The sequence below is a fragment of the Lissotriton helveticus genome, chromosome 3_1 (genome assembly GCF_964261635.1).
Source record: "Lissotriton helveticus chromosome 3_1, aLisHel1.1, whole genome shotgun sequence".
Taxonomy (NCBI): domain Eukaryota; kingdom Metazoa; phylum Chordata; class Amphibia; order Caudata; family Salamandridae; genus Lissotriton; species Lissotriton helveticus.
In genome coordinates this window covers 1,046,765,689-1,046,790,875 of record NC_136061.1, presented here as the reverse complement: position 1 = coordinate 1,046,790,875, position 25,187 = coordinate 1,046,765,689, and the positions used below count along the sequence as shown (strand labels likewise).

Below are 25,187 nucleotides of genomic sequence, written 5' to 3'. Positions count from 1 at the left end.
GCCATTACAACAAAAAAAACCTGCCATGACATGGAAACTGTTTACCTTTTCATAACGCTCCCTCCACCCTTCTTTTTGCACTCCCTCCTGCCCTACTGCCAGCAATAAAAAAACAAGCATTAAAAATGCAATAGGTCTCGCCTTTAATTAAGTTGAAGCCATTTGCTTTCCTATACAATACCATTAGCAAAGCAAATGGCGTTAACTTAATCAGGGCGAGACCTATTGCATTTTTAATGCTTGTTTAATCTAGCCACTCTTCCTTCTTACCATGCATCCATACATCCTTCCATCCATCATTGTATTGATCATTCTCTATCATCCACTTTTCTCCGCATCTGTCTCTACATCTATCCTTCTCCCAGTACATCTATTTCTTCATGTGTCCCTCCATCCACCCACCCACCCACCCATCCATCCTACTCTCTAGCCACACATCTCTGAATCTACCCGTGACGGATCCGCCATCCAGGAGGGTCCTTCATCCGAGAAGAATTGTCCTGGAAAAGGTAGATAACATCAAAAGTGGAATGGCGGGAGTATACATTACAACTGCACTAGTAATGATACTATACCAAGGAAACAATGGTTTAACATCCATTACAATGGTAAAACAAAACATGTGGTCATCTAGGCACTATCCAGACCCCCAGAGAAGCCCTTTATTCGAGGTTGTAATTCCAAAATCAGGAAACAGAAAAAAGCGCTAGGTATGCAAATTTACTCTAGCAAATTAGCGCAAGTGACTTCAAGTCCACTTTGACCCTAGTGACATCACAAGTTTGCCCGCTTAGCATATCCTGACCCCTCGATAACCGCTGACTCCCTCTAAACTAAAAGGCTAGAGGGGGAAATGGGTGTAGTTTAGAGAACTGAAACAGAATTCCTAGAGTTTGTTTACTTTCTGTCCCTGACGCTGCCCTCAGGATTTTTGGGACCATGGGTAGGTAGAGAAGTACCAGGACTACCAAAGAGGAAGCTAGGGGTAGCACTAGCAACAACTACCCCTCTCTACTCCTATTTAACGCTCGTGCCCTTTTAGTTTTAATGAATCCAAGCAGAAGTTCTGATCCGGGGTTGTTTTTCCGCCCTGTCTGGCTTTGTCCCCCACGTGCGCGGCACGGGTCTGCCTTCCCTGGGAGCCTGGTCTGGTTTAAGTGCGGTGGAGGCAGGAGATATGCTTATGGCTCTGTGGCACTATGAGCAACGGTTATCACTACTGCCCAAATCACTGAGCCTATCCCTGATGAGGATGAAAGTTTGAGCTAAACTCATCATGGCTAATATCTGTGACATGCCACTCGGCAGCCGGCACGTCACCCACCTTGCTGCCTCATTTCTCTAGTTGGCCAATACGGTGTATTCAAAATATCACAGGCCACTGCGGCGTCGCTTGTTTTCCGTCTAATATGGGGCATCCCTGGAGGAAAAATCGGCTGTACAATTTAAAACTGGTTTCAGCTGCAGCATTTATATGTACATGTGACCATATCCCTGTGCTCTTCAAATTAAAACCCTGACAAACACCACCATGTGCCACAAACAAATTCCAAGGTACAACTGGGACTCCTCCACAGTAGTAGAGCGCTTGCCCCAAGCACCCTAAAGCCAGGAAGCAACTGTGTCCAATGGAGACCATATGTAACTGGTCGACTAGAATTTCTACATGAGCACCAGTTACGTTACAGAAAGACACACATTTATAGGAATGGGACGATTAAGTGATTTGCCCAGGACCACAAGATGTTGAGCCGACGTCAAGACTCTAAGTCGGTTCCACAGGTCCAAAGTGGCAGCTCTGGTCGTAATACCACATCCTCTCATTTCCAACAGCAAAGGGCGACTGAGATTAACCATTTCCCGTGGCGGTCTGATTTTAGGAGGCTTGGAAGACAACGCCGAGTACCACTAGAGCAGAAGGCAACATTGCGGGCATTAAAAATGTGCCTCTTTCACTACCCATGACCACCCCCTCATCTGCCGAAAGAGCCTGGCTAGTGGTTTATGAATCAATTAATTCCATGACCATGCGGTTTGACGTGGCAGCGCATGAACCCACTAAGTTGTCGCTCTCTTTTAGCTGGTCGGGCGCAAGTTGGTCTCGAAATGCACTGTTCCAATTTTGAGGTTTTCCCCACGATTTAAGGGACCTTGCAACACTAATTTTAAAATACCTGCGTTTTTGTTGTTAAAATACAAACAGTTCCTGCACTGTATTTTGTCGGAGACCATCTATGTACCTGGCAAACCCGCGATAAGTGGCCAACCCGCGATAAGCGTCCCCTCCCTCCTTTCCACCTAAAAGCGTCAACGGCCGCACTGTGTGTGTCCTTGTCTATATATAGCTGCACTCCCCTCGTGCACACTCCAGCAGGTGCATTAACCTACCGAGCCGCCGAGTTTGTGGAAGGGGGCCAGGGGCCAGTAAGGGAGAGGTGGCGACAGCTGAAAAGATAAGCAGATCATGCGAATGAAAACGAGTGAGAAGGGACGAGTGCGTGGAGAGAGGACAGGCTGTTGAAAGCAAAACGCGACCCAGTGAGAAGAGCAGGAGACAGATGGGCGAAAAAAGAGAGCGGGGACTAATGAGGGAGAGGGGACCAATGAGGGAATGGGGACCAGCTGAGGAGTAAGAGAGGAGGGACAGACGAGGAACAGAGATTATGGACTGATGGAAAGGAGAGCAGTGTGCAGGCACTGGTGAGCGCCGGGGACAGACGGGCAGACCTGAGCTGAGAATAAAAGCAGTAACCCACTAAACTATCTACATCAATTACAAATCTGTGACCTGGTGTTCTGGGCTGTGCTCTGAGCTGGCCCATTCACCTTTGTGCTTGAAGAGTTAAACTTCCTGTGCCTACGTTAATCAGTGCACACGATGCCTCAGTAAGTGCATTAACCGCCAGAGTTATTTTACCACATCTATACCTTGGCAGTTTTGGGCGATGCGATGATCTCTGCAGCAGGTGCATTACCCCATAGGATACCTTACAATGCAGCCTGACTGTAGCAAAAAGAAAATCCAGCACAGATTTACAGTCACAGGTGTCCTTAGGGTCAATGCATAGGTGGACTGTCAGACGCTGCATACCTATCCCTTTTCCAGTGGCCACTAGCGGGGGGGCGCTAGAATGAGAGCATCACATGTGCAGAGGTGAGAGACAGACATACTGGAGACGGGCTGTGTGCATTAATAGGCACCATTGCATTGCATACTGTGAACACACAAGCATATGCGGCTAGTTCTGGCTAGACGCAGAGAGACACTAAAGAGTTAAATTACGACTGCGAAAGAGGATCCACCGGAGCTTCTCTTTATGGGGCCATGTGTTTGAAACACATGGCCCCATAAAGATAAGAAAATGTTTGCAACGGGAGGAAAGCAGGCGAGAGGGAGTCCAAGTAGGCCGTCCCAAAAAGCCAAAGGGAGACAACATAGAAAGCTCTTTTCCAATGGCTGGTCACAGTTTAGCATAAACGGTGACGCCAGCCAATGGAAAAGAGGGGCGGGGCTTAAAGCCCTTACTGAAACTCCTCAAAGATATTAAATCTCGCAGATCGAGCTGCGCATTCACGTGAACCGAGACCTAGAAATAGAGCTATGACAAGGCTAGTACTTTATTTTGTAAACTTTCACCCATGCTGCACAACAGCTGCACTAAACATTGACTTAGCCAGTACCTCACGTAGGCGAGACCTGTTGGCTTTGCTGATTTGGCCAGGCTGGGATCAGAACCTGGTTCCTTAGTTCCAAAGTAGACGGCTGTAGCTGCTAAGCCACATATACACTTTGTTATCGAATAAGACGTGTAAAAGGCTGAGTATGCCAGATTAAAAACTAAACCTGCGCACTGAATTAAACAAGCCTTGTGCTGAGGGGTCCTTGAATTTTAAAATTGTCAGTGCTTGATGAAGCACTCCAAAAGAGTGCATGTTTTCCAGCTGTCTCACTAGTGTGTTTCTCTTCATCCCTTAGTGCTTCATGTTGCACTTTGGTCCATATGTTTCTCTCCCACCCGCTTCTGTTGATCTATCACTTATCGACCTTTACTTCCCGTTGCATTGCCCTTTCTCCTAATTAGTTTGCATCTTTCCCATCGTTCTCTGTATTGCTGTGTTATGCCTTTCAATCGGTTTTTCTTCTCCCACTTTGTTGCTTAACTCCATCCCCTTCCTCTGCCATTCCCTCTGCCCTCTGTATTGCTACCACAGTCCTCCCAGCTCTCCAGGTCCACGTTGCTATCTCTAACCCATGTTTCTCCCGTTGCGCTCGACTCCCAGGGAGGTTGGAATGTTTGGATTTGATTTGCGTGGGAGCAAATTGCCTGCATGACTTAGGATCAACTGTGCATGGTAGTCTGTTGAAAGACATATTGTTAGTTTACAGTGGGCTTTGATCTGCCCATTGCAGTTCATTGATTGTTCTCATTTTTCAGACTCCTTATTTTATTTTGCCTAAACACTGTGCAAGAGTGCAAGTTTTCCTACTTTCTAGCTAGTGTTCTTCTCGTCCACTGTTTGCTCTCTGTGCGGCTCAGCCTTGCCCGCGTGTTTCTTTCCTTCGGCTGTGGAAAAGTAAATTTTGCCATGTTCTGTGTCCCTACGCGTCCTCCATCATATGTTATATGTGCATGATTAATATGCATATGTTATTCCCCATGTTTGATTAAAGACGCAATTACAGTTGTGTCCACCTCTAGTATGGCAGTTTCCAGTTCTCGTGAATACTACGAATATCAGGCCTATGTAAAGCTACGTTGCCACGTTTCTCAGTGTGCACGTTATTCCATTGTAAAGTCCCCGTTTCTAGGCCTCAAAAGGGCCCGGACACCAGATTCAGCTCCTGTCTCCTGTCTCCTGAAGCCCCGCGGAGGAGTGATACAACCCCCACCTGTATCCTCGACCCTTCACCTACTGCCTGCCTCGCAGTGCCCGGTTCAGCTTGGCCCTGCCTCTGAGTCTGCCAAGAGTATGTTATGATTCCAGATTATCAGTTCAGTCCTCTTCCTCTGCATTCCTAAGCTACTGAATCGCATCAATAGTTTCCGTCATTGTCTAGCCTTTACGGCCCCATGTTAGAGAAATACTGTATTAATGGTCATTTAATATTCTTCATCACGCACTACATGTAGAATAATGCATGGTCCAGTCTTAGTGTCTGTTAGCCTTTCCCCTCCTGACTTCTAGTTTATATCAACATGTTCCCTAAACATCAGATACTAGATACTGTTTAGGTACATGTCGCCCTGACTCTCCAGACTTCAGTCTCTGCTCCTAGCACAGAGTTCGAAGCCCCCAGCTTCTCCTAGTGATACGTCATTGCCAGTTTGCGCGCACCATCAGGTTAGAGGTCCCGGCTCCTCAGGTAGCCCCCTCCATGGTTTCCGCCCCATTCATGACATATTCTGTTACGTTTGCATCACATGTCTATGTATACGCCCTGTTACACCTCTTTTCACCCTTATCTTTCGCGACTGCTACGCGTCACGCCTGTTGCTCCACCCACCGCTACGCCTATTGCAATGTAATGCTATGTGTTTGCGTTATGTATATATGCTCATGTACTGTTATTAAAAGTTGCGCCGTCATTCCCGATCCTGCCCCCGGCAGCTGCCATCCTATTCCCGTGCAGGTCGTCCTGTTCCTGTCCTTATGCTGTATTAAACCTTCAAAACTCCTACTACCTCGAATCTTGACTCTTATTTATTGAGCTATCTGTTATTCATTTATTCATTCAAAAATAGGGTATTATTTATTTATTTACCACACGGCTCCTGTTGTCATCACACCTGTTTACTTTTTTTATCCCCTCTTCCACTTGCTGTCTCTCCCTGTTCTGTTGGATTGCTTGTCTCCCCATATCCACTGTGTTGCTTCCCCATATTCGCACCCCCATGTTGCTATTTCAACCCCATCTTCTCTGATTCCACCCTGCTCTCTGTATTGCTTCTGTCACACCTGCCCTACCCACTCTCTATGTTGCACTCTCGCACATGCGCTGGTCTCCCAGAGAAACTGAGGATATTTGGACCTGCTTTGTCACTAAGCAATTGACCGAACAAGGAAAAACAAACATTTTGCCGCCATTGACGGCGAGGAATTGAGGCCACGCCTACTCTCAGGCCACGCCCACCCGCCACAGTATAAAAGCGCTGTCAACAGCGTAAACTGACCAGAACCCTGCTAAACTCCTGAGGCGGAAGCCGGGAGACGACCGATTTTTAAAATTGTAATTTTCTGTGTCACTAATTTGAATAAACTTGTATTTTAATAGCGCACTCACCCGGCTGGTACCTCGGAAGCGGGCTCGAGACACGCTTGAACAGCGACCCCTTCGCTGCACCGAACAAGGAAAAACAAACATTTTGCCCCCATTGACGGCGAGGAATTGAGTCCACGCCTACTCTCAGGCCACGCCCACCCGCCCCCTTTCCCACCTATAAGGATGTGTAATCACCGGACGCGCAGCGGACGGGCGCGCCGAAGGCGCGCCAAAGGCAAGCCCGTCTGGGCCCGTCCGGGCCCAGCCGGCCTTAGGCCCAGCCACTCTGCCCTCAGCAGCCCGTAACGACCTGACCTACACTCGGGCTGACTTGTTAGCCTTGAACCCCAACAAACATCCCTCCTGCTCGCGGATCCTGAATGGAGACACTCAATTCTCCGGCTGTGACCGCTGTGACCCCGCCAATCAGACCACGGCTTCAAAGGGTTTGCACCTAGGCCTACTTAATTGCAGGTCGCTCGTGAAACACGCACAGGAAGTGAACCTCCTAATCACTAATAATGCCTTAGACATTTTATTCTTAACAGAAACCTGGCTTACCTCCAATAGTGGCCCAGATATCGTTCTAGCACTCCCCCCCGGGTACGTCATGTGCTCACAGAACAGACCAGAGGGTAGGGGAGGTGGACTTGCAATAATCTTCAAAGACACCCTCACCTGTAGAACGTCTGATGGCAACATCAAGGGATACGAAAGCTGCCACTATACTATTATAATCTCCCCTGTCACTTCGCTGTCAGGAACGCTGATATATCGCCCACCAGGTAATCTAGGAGACTTTCCGACTAAAATTACGGACCAGATCTCCATTAAATGTACGTCCACCACTAACTACTTATTATTAGGAGACCTGAATGTACACTTCCTGGACCCAGATGATAAGCAGGCCAATGAACTACTTCAGGATTTCACCTCAATGGGCCTTGACCTTAAAAACCCACAGGCCACTCACGAAAAAGGGCAACTGCTTGACCCCATTCTCTCTAACATCCTCAACCTGACAAACCTTGACCATATCCCCCTTCCTTGGACGGACCACTTCCTGGTCCCCCTAGTTTGGGACTTCATCACTCTGCCCCCCCATCCCCCAAAAAACAGAACGTATACCAGACTATGGCAGAAACTGGAACCAGACGTCTGGGCAGCCAAACTTAGAGAAAACGTTCCCCATCCCCCCCATGACACCTTAGTAGGGGACAAAAAATTCAGTACCTGGATCACCCAATCGCTCGACGCCATTCTGCCCAAAACCCACTCTCTCAGACACATCAAGAGAGTTAATCCCTCTCCCTGGTATACCCCGGAACTCAACCTGCTACGTAAGGCTTGCAAAAGAAATGAACGTAGCTGGAGGATGGAAAAAACCGAGGAACGGAAAGAATTATTCCGCACCTCTGTAAAATCCTACAAAAAAGAGCTCCGCAACACCAAAGCTAGTTTCTACGAGAACAGAATTAAAAACGCCGCCAGCTCGGCCCATGAAACCTACTCAGTTCTTAAAGAACTACTCCATGCCCCTGATCCCCCACTCAAACCCCTCGATCCCAAAGAAGCTGAAACTAAATGTAACAAATTAGCCACCTTCTTTGACGAGAAGATTCAAAACATTCTTCTTACCATACCCACCCCCGAACAGGACCCCATACAGCAGGCTCCTACCATCACCACCACCAATCCTCCTTTGCTGCCAGCCCTCCAACCCTCCCTGGACGCTTTCGGTCCCGTAACAACGGAAGAAGTAGGAGCAACGCTGGCCGCAATCAAAAGTGGTTCCCCCCTCGACCCTGCCCCTCTCCGTTTCCTAAAAAAGGTGTCAAGTACCATTATCCCTCCGCTCACGGCCCTGATTAATTCCTCTCTTTCGGAGGGCATTGTCCCCCCCAGCTGGAAAGCGGCAGCAGTCAAAGGTCTACTGAAAAAACCCTCCTTAGACCCACAGGATTTCGCCAACTACAGGCCCATATCCCTTCTCCCGGGAAACAGCAAGATCGCAGAGAAGCTGGTAAATAAGCAATTATCGCTTTACCTAGAAAGTAACAACCTCTTAGCGGCCTCCCAGACAGGATTCCGTCCAGGTCAGGGCACGGACATCGCCCTCCTGACAGCAGTGGAGATGGCCAGAAGCATTCTGGACATGGGAGGATCAGTGACAGTGATCCTCCTAGATCTCAGTGCGGCCTTCGACACTGTAGACCATCCCACCTTAATCCACCGACTGGGAGAGATCGGAATAAAGGGTATGGCCTTGAAATGGCTTGAATCCTTTTTAACAGGACGCTCCTTCCAGGTGCGGGAAAACGACAGCTGTTCTTCCACCATCCCCCTCCGGTGTGGAGTACCGCAGGGCTCATCTTTGAGCCCTACACTTTTCAACGTGTACATGGCCCCACTGGAGAAGAGGGTCAGCTCGTACGGCGTGTCAGTTATCAACTACGCCGACGACACTCAGCTGGTCGTAACCCTTTCTCACCCTCACCACGCCCCATCCGATCTCCACAGCTGCCTCTCCGAAGTCCACCGATGGATGAATCTCTCCTCATTGAAATTGAACGGGTCCAAAACTGAGATCCTCCTGATGGGCCATAAGGGGCCCTCTCTTCCATCTCACCTTTGGCCTAGGTGCCTAGGGGACCCTCCCGCACCCAAGGAAGAGGTCAAGAGCCTTGGTGTGTGGATTGAGAAGGACATGAGTTTTAAAACCCAGGCTAAAAGAACCGCTGGGACATGTTTTGGGCTACTCAGAGCCTGCAGAAAGATCTTTCCCCTGCTTCCTGACACCGCAAGGAGGCTCCTCATTCAGGGTCTAATCCTGGCAAGATTAGACTACTGTCACGCCATATACCTGGGAGCCCCTGAGGCCACCCTGAACTCACTGCAGAAAGTCCAAAACGCCGCCGCCCGTCTACTTACGGGTACAACAGGAAGATCCTCCGCCAGGCCGGCGCTCAAATCTCTCCACTGGCTCCCAGTCAGAGAAAGGGTCGTTTTTAAGGCCCTCTGTCTGGCCCATAAAACCCTCAACAACAACGGCCCCCCACTTCTGAAAGAACTCTTAATCCCATACAAAGCAGAGAGAGATCTCCGGTCTAATGTAGAAAATCTTATTGTAGTCCCTAGAGTCAAAAAAGCCAAGACCGGTGGCCGTCGCTTTTCGGTTCACACGGCCAAACGCTGGAACCATTTACCACGAAAAATCAGGACAGAACCGAACTACCTCCAGTTCAGAAAAATCTTAAAGACTCTCCTTTTCCCGCAAATATAATTTCATTAGTTGGCTGAAGCCTTGGAGAAGCAGATCAGCGCTGGGATGCTCTTTTGAGTTACTACGCGCTTTACAAAAACCATTAAATAAATAAATAAATAAATACTACTTTTGGATCAACTTCACCGGGTGACAAATATTGCACCTCCACTGCTAAAGGGTCATGGTGGCACAGAGAGCTCTAGGTCCCACACTCATGGCCATGGGGTGTCATAGTGGAGGAATCCAGGTCATTGGAAGTGCTCGACTCCCCTTCTGATGCGTAACGCCAGCTCTACCCCTGCCCTCTAAGAGATGAAGCAGAGTGAGTTCTCCAGAGGAGCAAATCACTTGTTTTCTGATCCACACGCGTTTAGATTTGACTGCAGGAACTCCACAGTTCTAACATCAAATTATTTTAGTTCTCACTTACGAGACCGCTTGTGGTTGACTGCAGGCAACAGGCCATTGGGGACCATAGTTCTTTAAGTGGGATGAATAAAAAAAAGGTGTTGGTTCAGGGGGGTGGGGGGCGGAGGGTTTCTGAAGGGGACGTCGCCTAAGTAATTAAGGGCATGGCTTAAACATGTGAATTTCAATCTTGTAATTTACATAGCTTTCTGCCTGACTAGCATTTAGGTGTCTCTCTCAGTTTTCTGTTATGACATCCAGACATATCACACAAAAAACATATGCCTAAAACAAGTCAGACCTATTGGCTTTGTGAACGTTTGCTAGCTTTTTGATATAAATTAAAAGCAACAGAATTAGTAACTACAAATGGTACATATGTCATCATCACTATGTGCACACTGGAGAGAGGCTAAGGGTTGGATGAACATGTAATCAAACGTGACCCGTTATGAACACTTACCTCAGCCAGAGCTCACCTGGATATCGAAATGGGACTCAGCACACATGTACCATAAAAGCATTTAAAAAATCACATAACTCAGCATTTTAGCGCCAGGCCTCTTTGGTTTTGTCACTATATGACAGCCAATTCTAGTTACAATACACAATTGCATTAAAGCAAAGAATTGTCAAATGTTGACACATTCCAAGTCTTTACTTAAGTAAAATATGGAATGTATATACAGTAAAATATTGCTAAAATCTTTGGCTAAGCCAGTAAATCCCAAAGGCGAGAATGCTTATTTTCATTTTGGAAGGTGCCATATCTACCTTTTAATGTTAGAAACATTTTAAAGCTAAAACATGAAATTGATGCTAATGATTTATACGGTAAGGTCTCTCGTCTGCTCATCTTGACTCTTTTATTTTGGCGTCTTTTATGTTCCTTCTGAAATATACTTACCAGTGCTCAACGCATATTTGAACCCACTACTACGTGTTTGTTATTTAGCCAGCCACAGGGCCCTGAGTTGAAAGTAGTCATCTGTTCCAATGGGCACTGGGACACTGATCTGCCTAAATGACACTACAGCACCAGACAACACAGAGCTTCACTAAGAAAAATGGCACATGCACATTGAGCAGTTGACTGATGGACTAACGTCACGCTTAGCATTCCTTTTTCTAAAATTCCTTTCTTCATGTATTACGTAAACATTTAGAAGTAAAACAAAAATACATCAATTAGCGAGGTATTTGATTGGCTATGCTTTCAAACTCAGTGTTACGCATAGACCATGAAACCGCACTACATAGAAAATGTTGCCTTACATATTACCCAAATAATGTAGAGCGTAAAAACAACTCCATACTTGCTTACATTTATTTCTTGTCCCATTATGCTTCCATACAAAAATTCCTGTTTCCTCACCTTCTTCATGTTAGAATGCTGTTGTTCGAAAGCAGGTAGTATGGATTCCATCCAAAACTGCGATTTATTCCATAAGACGCCGACATGATGTAATTGAAGATAAACTTACAGATCGTGAACTGCAGTTCAGATGTTTGTAAATCGGCAGCCAGAAATCCATCAGTCTTGGACAATTCCACACCATGTATAGCATTCTTGTCCTTTATGTGAACCTGTTGGCCACAGTTATCAAGCTATAGTGGCAAATAATTTAACCCACTTGTTAAACCATGATGAGGGCCCTCCACATACCCAAATATTTAAGGTGAATTTGGTGCCCGTGTTCTTTTCAAACCATACTAAAATTGTGTGTTAAATATTGGTATTCACTGTTCTACCTGTACCTTTTGATTATACTAAAGTATGTATAATATACTTATATATAGGGGCTATCTGATAGACTTTTAGCCGTAGATTGCTTACCTTTGAATTTTCAACAGGCCTGAGACTGGAGCCAGAATTTATTTGTGAGCACTACCCATGCGCGCTGGTTGGTAGTGTCATTCGCTCTGCATCGCCTCGTCGGCGCCAGAAGTGATGTACTCAGTGCCTATATAGGCACCACCCCAGTACACTGACTGATATCAGCTCTTTTCTTTCTGCACCAACCCTTTTTGACTTTTCATTGAGATTTGTTCTGAGACTTATCACCTGGTGTGTCATGTATGTCGAACTAGGAAAGCTGGTTTAAAGCCAAGTGGCACCTGTCACCGGCAAATGTTGGTGCCGGACCCACACTCTGTATGTCTCTGGTGGCTGGAGTGCGATTACGATGCAAAGACCTGCACCCATTGCCGCGCCATGCCCTGAAGGCCTTGAGGGGCCTTCAAGCTCCTTGTTGGGCGATACCGCAATGGTCCCAATCTCGATCGAGAAGAAGAACTCGAGATCGGTCATGGAGCCTCACCAGTCGCTCGTTTTCACAGTCCAAGTTGTCTGGGAAGTTGGTTAAGTCCTACAAGAGAAAGAAGAGTATGAAGTCGAAGAGAACTTTGACTTAGCCTTTTCCGTAAAGTCTTCAGACGAGATGAGGCAGTGTAGGCATTCTATGCCTGACTCTGTGGTAGAGCTTGCACCTGAGCCATCTGTGTGCCTCCCAGAAATTCCAGGAGCTGAAGCGACCCTTGCCGAACTACGTGAGTTCTGTGAGGCCATAACCGCATCTTAGGGTGGCCCATCTTCGCTGAAGGGCCTTTGGGTCCTCGCGGGCTAGGTAGGGGCCACTAGTGGTCTTCGCAGGCAGGTTTACCCTCCGCCCAAGTCGGACTCCTTGGATCCGGAGTGGCACAGGTAGTACCATCTCGACCTTCCCCCAAAACCCGTTCCATTGTTGACGCCCCCAGCCGCTGCCATCCCCATTGTCAACACTGACATTGAGCGGGAGTGGTGGCGCCTGACGATGAATCCGGCACTGATCGTGCCGCCCCAGGGGACCCTAATTTCCTCACACAGCACCCCACCATGGGGAGCTTGGTAGTCTTAAGTCTACAGTTCCAGAGTAAATCCTGGCACCTTCCCCACCACTCCACTGGATAGGGAATGCAAGAAGCTGGGTACTTTTGGGAGGAGGATATTCTCTTCTGCCTGCCTGGGACTGTGATCAGTGATGCCTTTTGGGCTGATACTCCCATACAATCTGGGACTTGGGTGCGCAGATGCTGCTTGTGGTCTCGGAGGCGGCTCAAACTATAAGTCATCAAGCCATTAGTGATGTGAGAGACACAGCTAAGTTCAATATTCGATGTAGTCTGGACACGACCGACTCGCAGGCAGAGCGATTTCATAGTCAATGGCTCTTCAGCGCCATTCCTGGTTGAAAACCACTAGCTTTTCGGGGGATGGCCAGACCTCACTGGTAGATTTGCACTTCAATGGCTCCAGTCTCTTCAAAGACGAGGCAAACTCTGCGCTAGAGCACTTCAATGACATCAGGACTACAGCCATGTCCCTGTGCCTTTCCATGGCCACTCGCCAACCCCAGTCCACCTTTCGTGGCCACGGAAGGGATTCCCAGCCACGTCTCTACTCTCCCAGTCACCCCAACTTGCAGGTTTCCTCACCCTTGCATGGCCGAGGATGCTGTACCGACAGACTTCATGGTTCAGGTAGCTAGAGGTCAGGCCAATCTCGCACCCCTCTGGCAGCAGCTGCCTCCTAGCCTCTGTAGTTTGTCCTCTGACCATCAGGGGCATCCATTGGGAGGCAGGATATGCCATCAGCTGCACCACTAAAGGCCAATAATATCCGACTGCTGGGTTCTTCAGATTGTTCAAAGGGGCTACTTCCCTCCTTTTCTGAATACCCTTCCACCCATGCCACCTACTTACGACAGGATAGTGAAGAATTACATATCCTTACTCCACCAGGAAGTGGCACTCTTTTGGCCTCTCTTTCAATTTCCTAAAGAAGGAGAAATTCAAATGCTCACACTCGCTCAAGTCCTGCCCGGCCTGGAACCGGGAGCCTGGATGGTAGCATTGAACTCGCAGGACACATTTCCACAGCCCCGTCCTGCCTTCCCACTGGGGTTACCTGCGGTTCATGATAGATCACAAGCACTTAAAGTTTGTGGTGCTCCACTTGGAGCTTTCCCACACCTCTCAGGTGTACACCAACCTGATGGTGGTGGTAACAGCTCATATGCAGGTATCAGGGTGCCAGTCTACCCCTATCTCGACCACTGGCTGTTAAAGATAAGATCATCCCAGGCAGTCGTCTCCCACCTCCAGACTACAGCGGAGTGCCTGCACTCGCTGGGGTTCACTCTCAGCGTGACAGTAACATTTGACCCCTTCTCAGTCACTGCCTTTCATCTGAATGGTTCTGGATACAGTGCAGGTTTGGGCTAATCCTCCAGAGCAGCGAGTCCAGGATATTCGGGCTATGATACTAATGTTTCAGCCTCTATCCTGGATTTCTGTGAGACAGACTCTGAGGCTGCTGGACCTCATTGCCTCCTGTATCCTGCTAGGGATGCATGCCCGTTGGCATATGCGGGCCCTGCTGTGGGACCTGAAGTGCCAGTGGGTGCAGCACCAGGACACTGCAAAAGATCTGCACTAGTGGCTGACGACCGCAGTTGAGTCCGCTGCAGACCCCACTCCCTTCCCCCAACCAGATCTAACTGTACTGCAGACGTGGCACTCCTGCGCTGGGGCGCCCATCCGGGAGAGATGGAGATCAGAGGACACTGGTCTCTGGTGGGCTCCACATAAATCTGTTGGAACTTCAAGTGATCCGATTGACATTGAAAGCATTTCTACCCTATCAAGGGAAGGCTGGTACTGGTGTTCACGGACAACAGCACCGCCATCTGTTACTGCAACAAATAGAGTGGGGTGGTGTTAAAACTGGGAGTCTCTAGATGACAATGGTTTGCACCTTTGACCAAATAGGTACCCTTGCTTCTAAGTCAGGGAAAGGGGATTACACTCATGGATAACCCCTGCTCACCCCCTTGGTAGCTTGGCACGATCAGGCAGGCTTATCTCAGAGGCAGTGTGTTAAGCATTTGTGAACACATACAGTAATACAGTGAGAACACTACAGATGGACATAGCACAGGTTTTATAAAAATAAGTATTCTTTATATAGACTTATCACAAGACCATAAACTACAAAAATCCACAATACTGTAATCAATAATAATTCTTTTTAAGATGGTAGAAATAGTTCAAAAATATGTTATTCACTTACAAGCAGTCTTTAGTAACCGATAACCCCAACGGGTGTTATCATGACGTCAAGGTCAAAGAAATCCCAAAGTACGGCGCTGACGGCGAGGTGCGCGGCATCGGGCCTGGAGTCAAAACCGACCCACAGAGAACAGTACCTTGGAAAAGCGACATCAAAGACAGCTCACAACGTCGGGGAGGTGCGGCGTCGTCATGTTGCAGCTTCGGTTCCTTGCTTCGGGGTAGATGATGCGTCGGTGTCCTGGTTGCTGGCGCAGGCAGGGGAGGCGTCGGTTCCTGACCGGAGAGGAGGTGATGTCACGATGGCGCCGAAACCACGCTTCCATACGATGTCATGATGTCGATGGATTCTTGACCACCCATGTCGACGATCGGCTCCGCAATGATGTCGGCTTTGGAGTCGATGTGGCACGGCAGCCGACGGCGGGTCTCGGTTGCAAGTCGGAACTCATGGCTTCGAAGCAGAGGACGGCGTCGCTCGCCGGCGTCGGTGTTGCAGAATTCCTTCTGTAGCATCTAGAACAGCAAGTCCCAGATGCAGGCAAGCAGAAGGGGTGAAGTCTGGTATCTCTGAGACTTCGGACAGGAGGAAAGCTCAAATCAAGCCCTTGGAGTAATATTCTGCAAGATGATGAAAGTTCGTAAAAAGTTCCTTCTCCTTTCCTTGGCAATAAAGAAACCACTGCCGGTCAACCCAGCGAACAGCACACTGACAGAGGGGCAGTCCAAACTCCTGCAGCTTCCTTGGTTCTTCTCCTCGGCAGAGGTTCGTTTTGTGTTCCCAGAAGTGATCTAAAGTCTTGGGGTCTGGGCCCCAATATTTATACTGCAAAACCCTTTGTCCCCTGAAGGCAGAGGGTCCTGTACCTAGTTCAAACCAGTTCTGTATAGTCCTGGAGCACTTTGTTTACATGACTCCTTCTTCCCTTTGGCAGGGTGGGCCAGGGTCATCAGATACACCACAGGTGGAGCCAGCGTTGTGGAAGGCAAGCACAGTCCTATTCAGGCCCAGGTGCTTCTCCTCCCACCACTCTACATGCAGATGGGTCATTTCAGCCCTGTGCTGACTCACCCTGTCTCCTGGAGCCACCCCAGCCCCTGTCACTCACAAAACCAGACATACAATACACAAGCTAGCAGAGGCATTCTGGATGGTTAGGTAAGAAAATACCCACTTTCTAAAAGTGGTATTTTCAAACGCAAAATGTTAAAACAAACTTCACTAAAAGATATATTTTATCATTCTGAGTTCAGGCATACCAAACTCGATATTCTACCGAGTTCCCTGAGTCAGTTAGGATTATAAGATGTTATAATCAAACTGCCCATGCTGGCCTATGGGGAACAGGTAGCTTTGCAATAGTGAAAAACGAAAGTGGCTGTAATTCACTATCCGGACATGCTGTCCTACCTTTTACGTACAATGCACCCTGCCCTTGGGACTACCTTAGGGGTGACTAATATGTAGAAAAGGGAAGGTTTAAGGACTGGTAAATGGGTGCACTTGCCAAGTCGACTTGGCAGTCACACACAGACTCTGCATGCTCTGCAATGGCAGGCCTGAGACGCACTTTACAAGCTGCCTCTGTGGGTGGCCCAATCAGTGCTGCAAGCCCACCAGCAGCATTTAATTTATAGGCACTGGGCAAACATGGTGCACTGTACTAGGGTCTGACAAGTAAATCAGATAAGCTAATCATGCAGTCACTAATTCAGTACATCAATTTAACATAGAGAGCATATACACTTTGGCACTGATCAGCTGTGGTAAAGTGCCCAAAGTCATAAAACAGCCAACAACAGGTCAGAAAGAATACAGGAGGAAGGCAAAAGGTTCAGAGATGACCCAGCAAAAATGGCCAAGTCCAGCAGGTGAGGTTGTGGACCCTTTTTCAAGAGGCTCTCCACCTCTGGTAATGTCTGGAACGTCAGGGCCTTTCCTTGGTGGTTCAACGCCTGGTGGCTAGCTTATCACAAATAGCATCTCCATCTGGAGGTTGCAAGGTCTCTTCCAAGAGCAGGGAGAGCCTTGGTTAGATCGGTTTGACTCCATAGAGAATGTGCGATGTCAGCAGTTCTGCGGGCTAGAGTTTCCAAGACAGCTTTCACTCACGAGCTTTTTTTGTCCAGTGAGAAGGTTAAGCCTTCTGTATGCCTTTCTACTAATACCACTCCTGCCCAGAATTCTCAAGACGATCCGGAACAAATAAAGTAATTTTTGTTGCTCTGGATTGGGCCCGGATTGTCTGATATCCCGACCTTTTGAGCATGTCCCTCAGTCCACCGATCAGGCTGTCTCTTCGGGAGGATGTTATGTTGCAGCAGCAGGGGAGAGTCCTATACCCGTACCTGACAGCGCTGCACCTTCATGCAAGCAGATTGAGCAGTGAAAGTTGACAGCTTTCCACCCGATGTCTTTGTTTTTGAAAGGTCTCAAACAAATGTTCCTACCTTCACACTTCATTATACCTCAGTAGGACCTCAACCTGGTTATTATCTATCTGATTTGCGTACCCTTTTGCGCCGCTACATAACTGTACTATCAGATTATTTACCATCAAAACAGCCTTTCTTGTGACCGTAACATCCACAAGACAGTTAGCGACGTGCATGCACATTCGGCGCACCCTCCTTATGTTTCATTCTACCTGGACAGACGCTTCCTTTGGACTTGAGCGTCCTTGCCAAAGGTGGTGATCCTGTTTCATTTAGGCCAGTCTATCATCCTGCCTACCTTTTACTCTCTGCCTCATCCCACTAAAGAAGAGGAGCGACTCCACTGACTGTACCCAAAAAGAGCATTGTTGTTCTACCTTGACTGCACAAAACAATTCTGGGCGGACAACCATTTCCTCGTTGGGTATGTTGAGCCCAGAAAGGGAAGACGGTGAAGAAACTGACCATCTCATGATGGATTGTGCTCCGTTTCAAAATCTGCTACGCATAGGCCAACAAATAACCTCCTGAATGCTTGCATGCTTATTCCACCAGAGCCAATGCTGTGAACGCTGTGCTGGAGTACCTAGTCCCGGTCCTGAACATCTGCCAGGCAGCAGCTTCGGTGTCTGCATGTTTACCAATCGCTACTGCCTGAGCAGTCAGGTTTGTAAGCACAGGCCTTTGACCTGTCCCATCCTGCAGGATTTTTCAGTGTGAATTTGTTTCGCAGACCCACCTCCTGGAAGGTATTGCTTGGGTATCTATTTTAAGGTGAGTAATCTGCAGCTAATAGTCGCTATCAGATGCACAATTTACTTACCTTCATAACTGCTTTTCTGGTCGAGACTATATCTAGCCTCTGACTTCTTACCAACCCACCCACCCATCCTCTCCGCTCTGTGAACGGATTTATGGATTCAGGGCTATCCCCCTTTCTTGGCCTTAGTTCCCCACACCAGTTGGCAGTACTCTTTGTGACTTTGCGCTTCAGATATGGAAAGTTGCGAAAAAGAAAGACGTTCGCGCACTTCCGGCACTGATGACGCCAAGGGGAGCCAAATGACGCCACTTACGTGCGTGCAGGGGAACTGTTCACAAAAAATTCCAGATCCAGTCTGACACCTGGGAATGATTGTAATGTAAGGAATCTTTGGCTAGACCCAAGGCAATTAACTTTTTCTTAAGCCACCTCTCTTCATCCATTGGTCTGTTGTGTCATTCACATTTTGCTTCCGGCCACTACAGCATATAGCATGGGGCTGTGGGTCAGCCTTCTTAAGCCACTGGTTAACTTCACTTCTAATGACTGCATTTTTTCTCTCTCACAATGAGCACACCTGCACATAAGCTAGTTTCCTTTAGTGCCAGTGTTTTTACTTTATAATTATTTTAGTGTTGCCTTTGTGTTTTGAGCTTTCTGATGCACATTCCATCGTTATCAGAGCCCATCTCCCGCCAGTGCTGTTGTAAATTCCTTTTGGAGCGTTTTGCTTTTCTGACTGCTGCGGTTTCACAGCGTACCAGATTGTGTCCATTTGAAGTTGTTCTCTATTAAGTTATGCTCTTTATACTTTTTGTCTCCGTCTTTCTTTGCCAATTTCTTTCCTTCCTTCTTAATTTTTCTTACCTTATTTCATTCTTGCCTTCTTTCTTTCTCTTTGCTTTCCTTTCCCTTTTTAGGTTTCGCCTGGCGTCCACTGTGCAGCAGTGTTCGCGCAGGCGAAATCTTATGTTAGACAGTACGGGGCTTTGTCCCGCCTCTGTCTTCCATTGGCTAGCTCCATAAACGGAGGCTAGCCATTGGAAGAGAGATGTGTCAATCTCCGCGGGAGCAGATTCGTGGGCGTTCCGCTGTTTTTTCGCTCTCCGCCCCTTTGCGATCGTCATTGCGGCGGTGGGCTTTTTTTTTTTTTTTTTTAAAGGTTTGTTTTGGCCATTTTGAAAGTGTCGTTTGCAGGGGTGGGTTGCGCAATTTCAGTTTCCTGGCTTTGCTAGCAGGTAAGCGGCATTTGCACTTTGTATGTCTATCCCGCCCCCCCTCCCGCTGTCCGTTCCCGCCCCCCTCCCACTGTCCGTGTGCCCGTTCCCGCCCCCCCTCCCGCTGTCCGTTCCCGCCCCCCTCCCGCTGTCCGTGTGCCCGTTCCCGCCGTCCCTCCTGTCCCCCTGTTTCTGTGTGCATAAGTTGCTGTAAACTCTGCAGGAAGATCTCGTCTGTGTGCCGTATTATAAATCTCCGGCGGAATCTCCCTGTGTTTGTTGTTTCTGTTGCTGTAAGATCTGCAAGAGGCTCCCCCTACAACCCTTTGTTTGTGTGTCTGTCTTGTGGCATTACTGTGAGCTGCGAATCAGAATCGCCCTTTGACCCCTGTGTATGTAAGTTCAACTGTGTGCCTCGTGTTACAGTCAGCGCAGCGAGGAGCTCACCCTTAAGTGCCTGTAGGTCTTGTGGTACTGCAATCTCAGTAGCAATGCCCTCTAGCCGTGGTGTGACTGCATACATCCCCCATTACCGCGGTCTCCCCAAGCACAGGCTGACAGAGCCCCCTGTGAGATTTCCAAGGAGGGGTGGGGCGGGCATGAATGAACCGGCTCTTTGCGATCATCAGGGCCATTTGTTTCCAGGATGTCAAAGATCAAACTAACGTTTAATAAGCCATGTGACCCATGTCTGTTGAGGGCGTACCAGTCCCCCTTCCCGTGAAACACATATTTCTGCTGCAAAGAGTTCCCAGCAGCAATCTCGGAGCCCTTCCAGGCATTTGCTGAAGTCCAAGCAGCCAACATGCTTGGCAAGCGACATGGGGAGAGGGGAGGGCGCTCTGGAATTCATTTCCTATCCGCAAAGCTCTTTGAATTTGGGGGCCTTTATGATGACAAAGGGAACTGTGAAGCGTTTGTTCCGACTGGGCTTGCATTTGCCTCCCCCCCTCATTTGCCTCCCCCCCCTCATTTGCCTCCCCTCCTCCAATTTATTTATTTATTTCATGCGATTTTATATAGCGCGAACATTACCCGAAGGTGTCATGTTTCAGTCATGACCCCGGTCAGTCCGGAGTTTACTACCTCCCACCCTGCCCCTCCCTCGGCCCGCCCCACTGCCCCGCAGCACTCTCTCCAGGAGCCGCGACTGCACACACACGCACCAGTACCTGGCATGGGATCAGCTGTAGGTGTCACCATCTAATAATCCGAATACAATAGTTCACTTCTACCAGGCTGGCATTCACGGGTTTCAGACAGAGCTGCAAGTGGCTTCATTATAGACATGTTATTTTCAAGGCACGAACCAAATTAAAATGAGTAAACAAAGGTTTAAATCAGCCACAGTTCACGTATGCTGCCGTTTGCAAGTGAACCGAGGGACTTTAATCAAACCCTGATCACATTCACACAAAGCGCCTCTCTTTACTGTTAGCAGGAGCATGGCCGGTAATCCCACCCTTCAAGGTTTCAATGAACAGCAGCACGAGTCTTGACTCTTTGTCACTGATTGGAGAGGAAGCAGGTGTGTTATTCGTCTGCAGCAAACATACTCTCTGCTAAGCAGGCCAGAGCCCTCGTGGCGCTAACAAAAGGAGAGATTAAGTTCTGTTTACTTGGACAATGCACTGTATGGGCAAACCCTCGGGTCACAGCAGTGACTGAGGTGCAAGTCCAGCATGTTAGTGGGGGTCGATTTCATTTAAAAGCAGGGGGTCTGTGTGGTGGGTGGGTGCATGTGGCTCTGTGTGTGTGGCTCTGTGTGGTCCTGTGTGTGTGTGGGTGCAGATGCAATAGGTCACGCATTTGCGAGAGATTAAGCTATTGGCATTGTAAATGACAATGCCATTTATTTATCTGTTTTCAAAAACAACACATAAATAAAACGTTTGTCATTTACAATGCCAATTGCTCTAACTTTTGCAACGGTGAAACCGTTGCATTGTAAATGCTTGTTTGTCTTGCTGTCTTGTCTTTCTTTGTTTTTTCTTTGCATTTTCGTTTATTTTTCTTTTTCTTTCCTTGTGTTTCTTTCCCTACCTTTCTTTCCTTCTCCTTGTCTGTCTGTCTCTCCCTCTCTTCCCCCTGCCCCACCCTCCTACCTCCTTGCCAGTGCCAGACTGACTGACTTTTTAAGTAAGTAGTATGGCAATTTATTTAGACCCCAACATTTTTTGGTCTGTACCAAATTCTTTTTTTAAAGATTGAAGCGGGCCTGGCATGTTCCCACACAAAAAAACTGTTGCATAAAACAAGAATTGAGAGAAGGCTGGAGGCCAGTGCCAGACCTATTGGCGTTGCCAGTGCTTGTTGTATTTTGATATTGCATATTTCTGCAGTGGTGCCACTGCAGGTTTCCGGTGCGTGCCATCAAAAGTAGGCATGAAGACATTTTAAAAACACGTCTTAAACGTACATTAAATGGTCATTTGACAGCAGACAAATTCAAACCCTTAGTTTAGCACTTTCAGATATCTACGGCCTACTTGAAATCTTTGTTAAATAACACATTTACTTTATTGCTTGAAAATGTTATGCTGTTAGAAAACACTTGTGTTTTACCGGATAAATCATGCAAACGCCGCGCCTCAAATTGTAAATAGGTGTAAGGTAAAGTCGAGTGGAAAGTAAATATGTAAAACCACCCCGTCCCTATACACACACCCCACTTCCCTGCCATTCTGACTTTGTATTCTGGCCTGAGTCACATTACATCGCGCATTGAGACCCTTACGGATGAGTAGCGCGCTCTATAAATCACTGATTGATTGACATAAACAACATAACGTTTTATGTTACATGCAACATCATGTTTTATGTAAAGCCCTGCATGTTCGATATGCTTTTTAAGCAATAAAATGTTATCTCTATAACGACCTAACGTCAAACGTGTTTTGTTTTTATTTGCCTTGTAACAGGTTTTGTAATAGACACCGGGTTAAATCAAGTTCAAGTGTTCCTTGTGTCCCCAAAGACCTATTGATGATGTCGGAGTTGATTCTGCCTCAGTTTATATTTTGTCTAATTCAGTCCTTACGAGAAGGCTACAATGAACCAGGTACGTTGAATTTACATTGAACATTGCACAAGAAGTCAGTTGCATCAGAATTTTTTTGTAGCTTTCATGTTTTCAGGAAAATCACCTCCTCAAAGAGCAACCGTTTTTAACGTTATGATTTTGCATAGATTTAGTTTTATTACAGTTACCGAGTGACTAGTACTTGTAAAGGAAGTTTCTCTCAGGATGGGTGTTATTACATACCTGCCAACACACACAATAGTGGCTCCCATCACCCGGTCACCTGGTGAGGAGCCGGTATCACATGGTGGCAGTGTTAAAGAAGCTGAAAACCTCTGTAAATAGGGGTCTTCGAGAGGCTTTGAACTGCCGACGTCCATTAAGGGGTGTGAAAACACCCCAGGACAAGGGCATCAGCCTTGGTTGGTAAGCTTTGTGGGTTTTTTTTTTGAGGAGGTGGCTCGGGGTGCTCAAAAGTGCCTCCTAGGTACTTCTTGGCACGAGGCTGCGCCCCCTTCAAGGCCCCACCCCTCCTCACACTGAGTTTGTTCTTCAAGTTGGAAGGTATGGTGTTATCCTTTCCCTCTTTTTATCGTGTTCCTCTATTATACAGGGTGAATCAAAACAGAAGATCAGTGGATCTCACATTTCGAGTCAATCACACTTTTTTCATGGCTGTTTAAATAAATGTTGAATATGCTAAATATGTTTCTTTTATTGCGTTTCAATTCATTTAGCTTGCTTTTCTGACTTCTTGGGATCCTATGACCTACTACAAAGGCATTTGAATGATTTAGATTTTACAAGTGACTGATTATACAACCCTGTTCTTGCAACAGCTGTTCAGCCTTTTAAAATTTAATACATGTGAATTTTTAACTTTTTAAAATTCTACTCTGTGATTTGGGCTGGATGGGAAGCGATTGTTTTCAGTTCTACGGTTTTCTAGGGTGAATCTGTGTATGGTGCTGGGGTGTCCATTTGAAGCTGGAAAGGAATGTCCTGCTTGTAAAATCCTGGTGACCCTGAAAAAATGGGTATCCTCCCACTCCTACTGTTCACCTTTGTTGAGAACACAGGTTGCTTTGTTGGGTTGGACAACTAATTCTGGGTGGTAAAGAGATTCTCGGAGCCTTCATGAGAATTTGTACTCGTAATGTATTATGTAATATTAGAGAACTCATGTGAATTGTTTCACCATTTGACACATTGAGTTAATCTATACTTATTTTTTTTTTTAAAGAACTTTATTCACAGCCGTTACATCTGCAAATATATTTACAGTATAGCCAACATTACAACAGCCGGTTTTTCTGTTTTTGCCCCCGTGCATACCTCCCCAACATACTGTAGTAACATTCAAAATAGTACAACCGTGTGATACATAGATCATGTCCCACAAGTCCTCCGTATCTGCATTATGAGGAGATATCTTAACTATCAAAACATCCCATCACCCTCCCACCTCCCCCCACCCTCTCCTGTACTTGAACTAGTCGTCTCCTGGCCGTCCAATTGTAATATTCTGCTTAAAAAGAAACTAGTATTCAGGTCCTTCCGGTGCCGCAGGCGCCAATGCGTGCTGCCTCATGGGGTGCTTTTACGTGTGATGAGTGTTGTTGTGAGTGTGACTGGGGCGTTCCATTGTGCGTCATGTTGTACGGGGCTTCTCCCCTTTCAATCCTCACCCTCAGTGCCCCCCGTTTGCGGTCGTTCCTCTTCCTCCATTGCAAGGATCATAGTCTCCCATACCTGGGATATGGGGAATTTCTGTAGGCCCCGTGCCTCTTCCCTCGTAAGTATCATCCCCTCCGCCCTCCCCCATTTCAGTACCTCTGCCTGCCAAAGGAGTGTACCTGGTGGTCTATGTGACTTCCATCTCATTGTTATTGTCCTAATCGCCAGTAGCAGGGCCAGATCAAGCATTTTCAGTTGAGCCTTCTGTGTTTTGGTCCTTCTGCGCAGTCCTAATAGGCAAGACAGTGCCTCTACCGGCACCGGGAGGTTCGTGACTGTTCTCAATGTCTGACATACTCCTGACCAGTACCCTCGGAGTAGTGGGCATGACCACAACATGTGAAGGAACCCGGCTTCCTCTTCCCCACAGCGCGGGCATGTATGGGGAGAGTTCAGGAACATTTTGTGTATCCTGTTGGGAGTCAGATAAGCTCTATGCAGAACCATCCCGTGTATGAATTTGAATCGAACATTGCGCGATACTCACCTAGGGTGTTCTAGTATTGTGGTCCAGTCCTTGTCTGATAGGACCTGAGCCGTGTCACGTGCCCAAGTTTGTTGAAGAGTGGTAAGTGGAACTGCAGCGTGCGCCCGAACTCCCGTGTACAGCCAGCGCACCAGATGCCCTCCCGAACCCATGGAATACAATAAGTGTACCAGTTGGTGTTGTGAAGGCTGTAAACGCTGAGGCGCCCATCTGTGTTGTATATAGCGTGTGACTGTGGCGTGCAGAAGGTACATTCTGGGGGTAGCGCCAGTAGCCTGCAAGAAGGCGTCATGAGTCAGTAGATGGTCGTCGCCGAATAAATCGCCTACAACCTCCACCCCCGATTCTTGCCAGGGGCGCAGCGCTCTAGTTGTAAGTCTGCCCTGTGGTGTCGGGATGCCCAGCAATGGAATATAGGCCGCGTACGCCTCCGTTGAGGCAGTATATGCCAAGGCCTTTCGCCAGACTCTCAGAGCTGTAC

General features: G+C 47.7%; 1 protein-coding gene across 4 annotated transcripts in view; it reads left to right on the top strand.

The window, feature by feature from the left end:
• The window catches only part of UBR3 (ubiquitin protein ligase E3 component n-recognin 3), a 1,992,321-nt gene that overhangs the window by 159,037 nt on the left and 1,808,097 nt on the right, over window positions 1-25,187 (top strand). For all 4 annotated transcript variants that reach the window (XM_078681592.1, XM_078681591.1, XM_078681590.1 and 1 more), the window contains exon 2: window positions 22,382-22,521. In XM_078681592.1, the coding sequence (XP_078537718.1) occupies window positions 22,382-22,521 (140 nt within the window). The remainder of the gene's footprint in view (window positions 1-22,381; window positions 22,522-25,187) is intronic.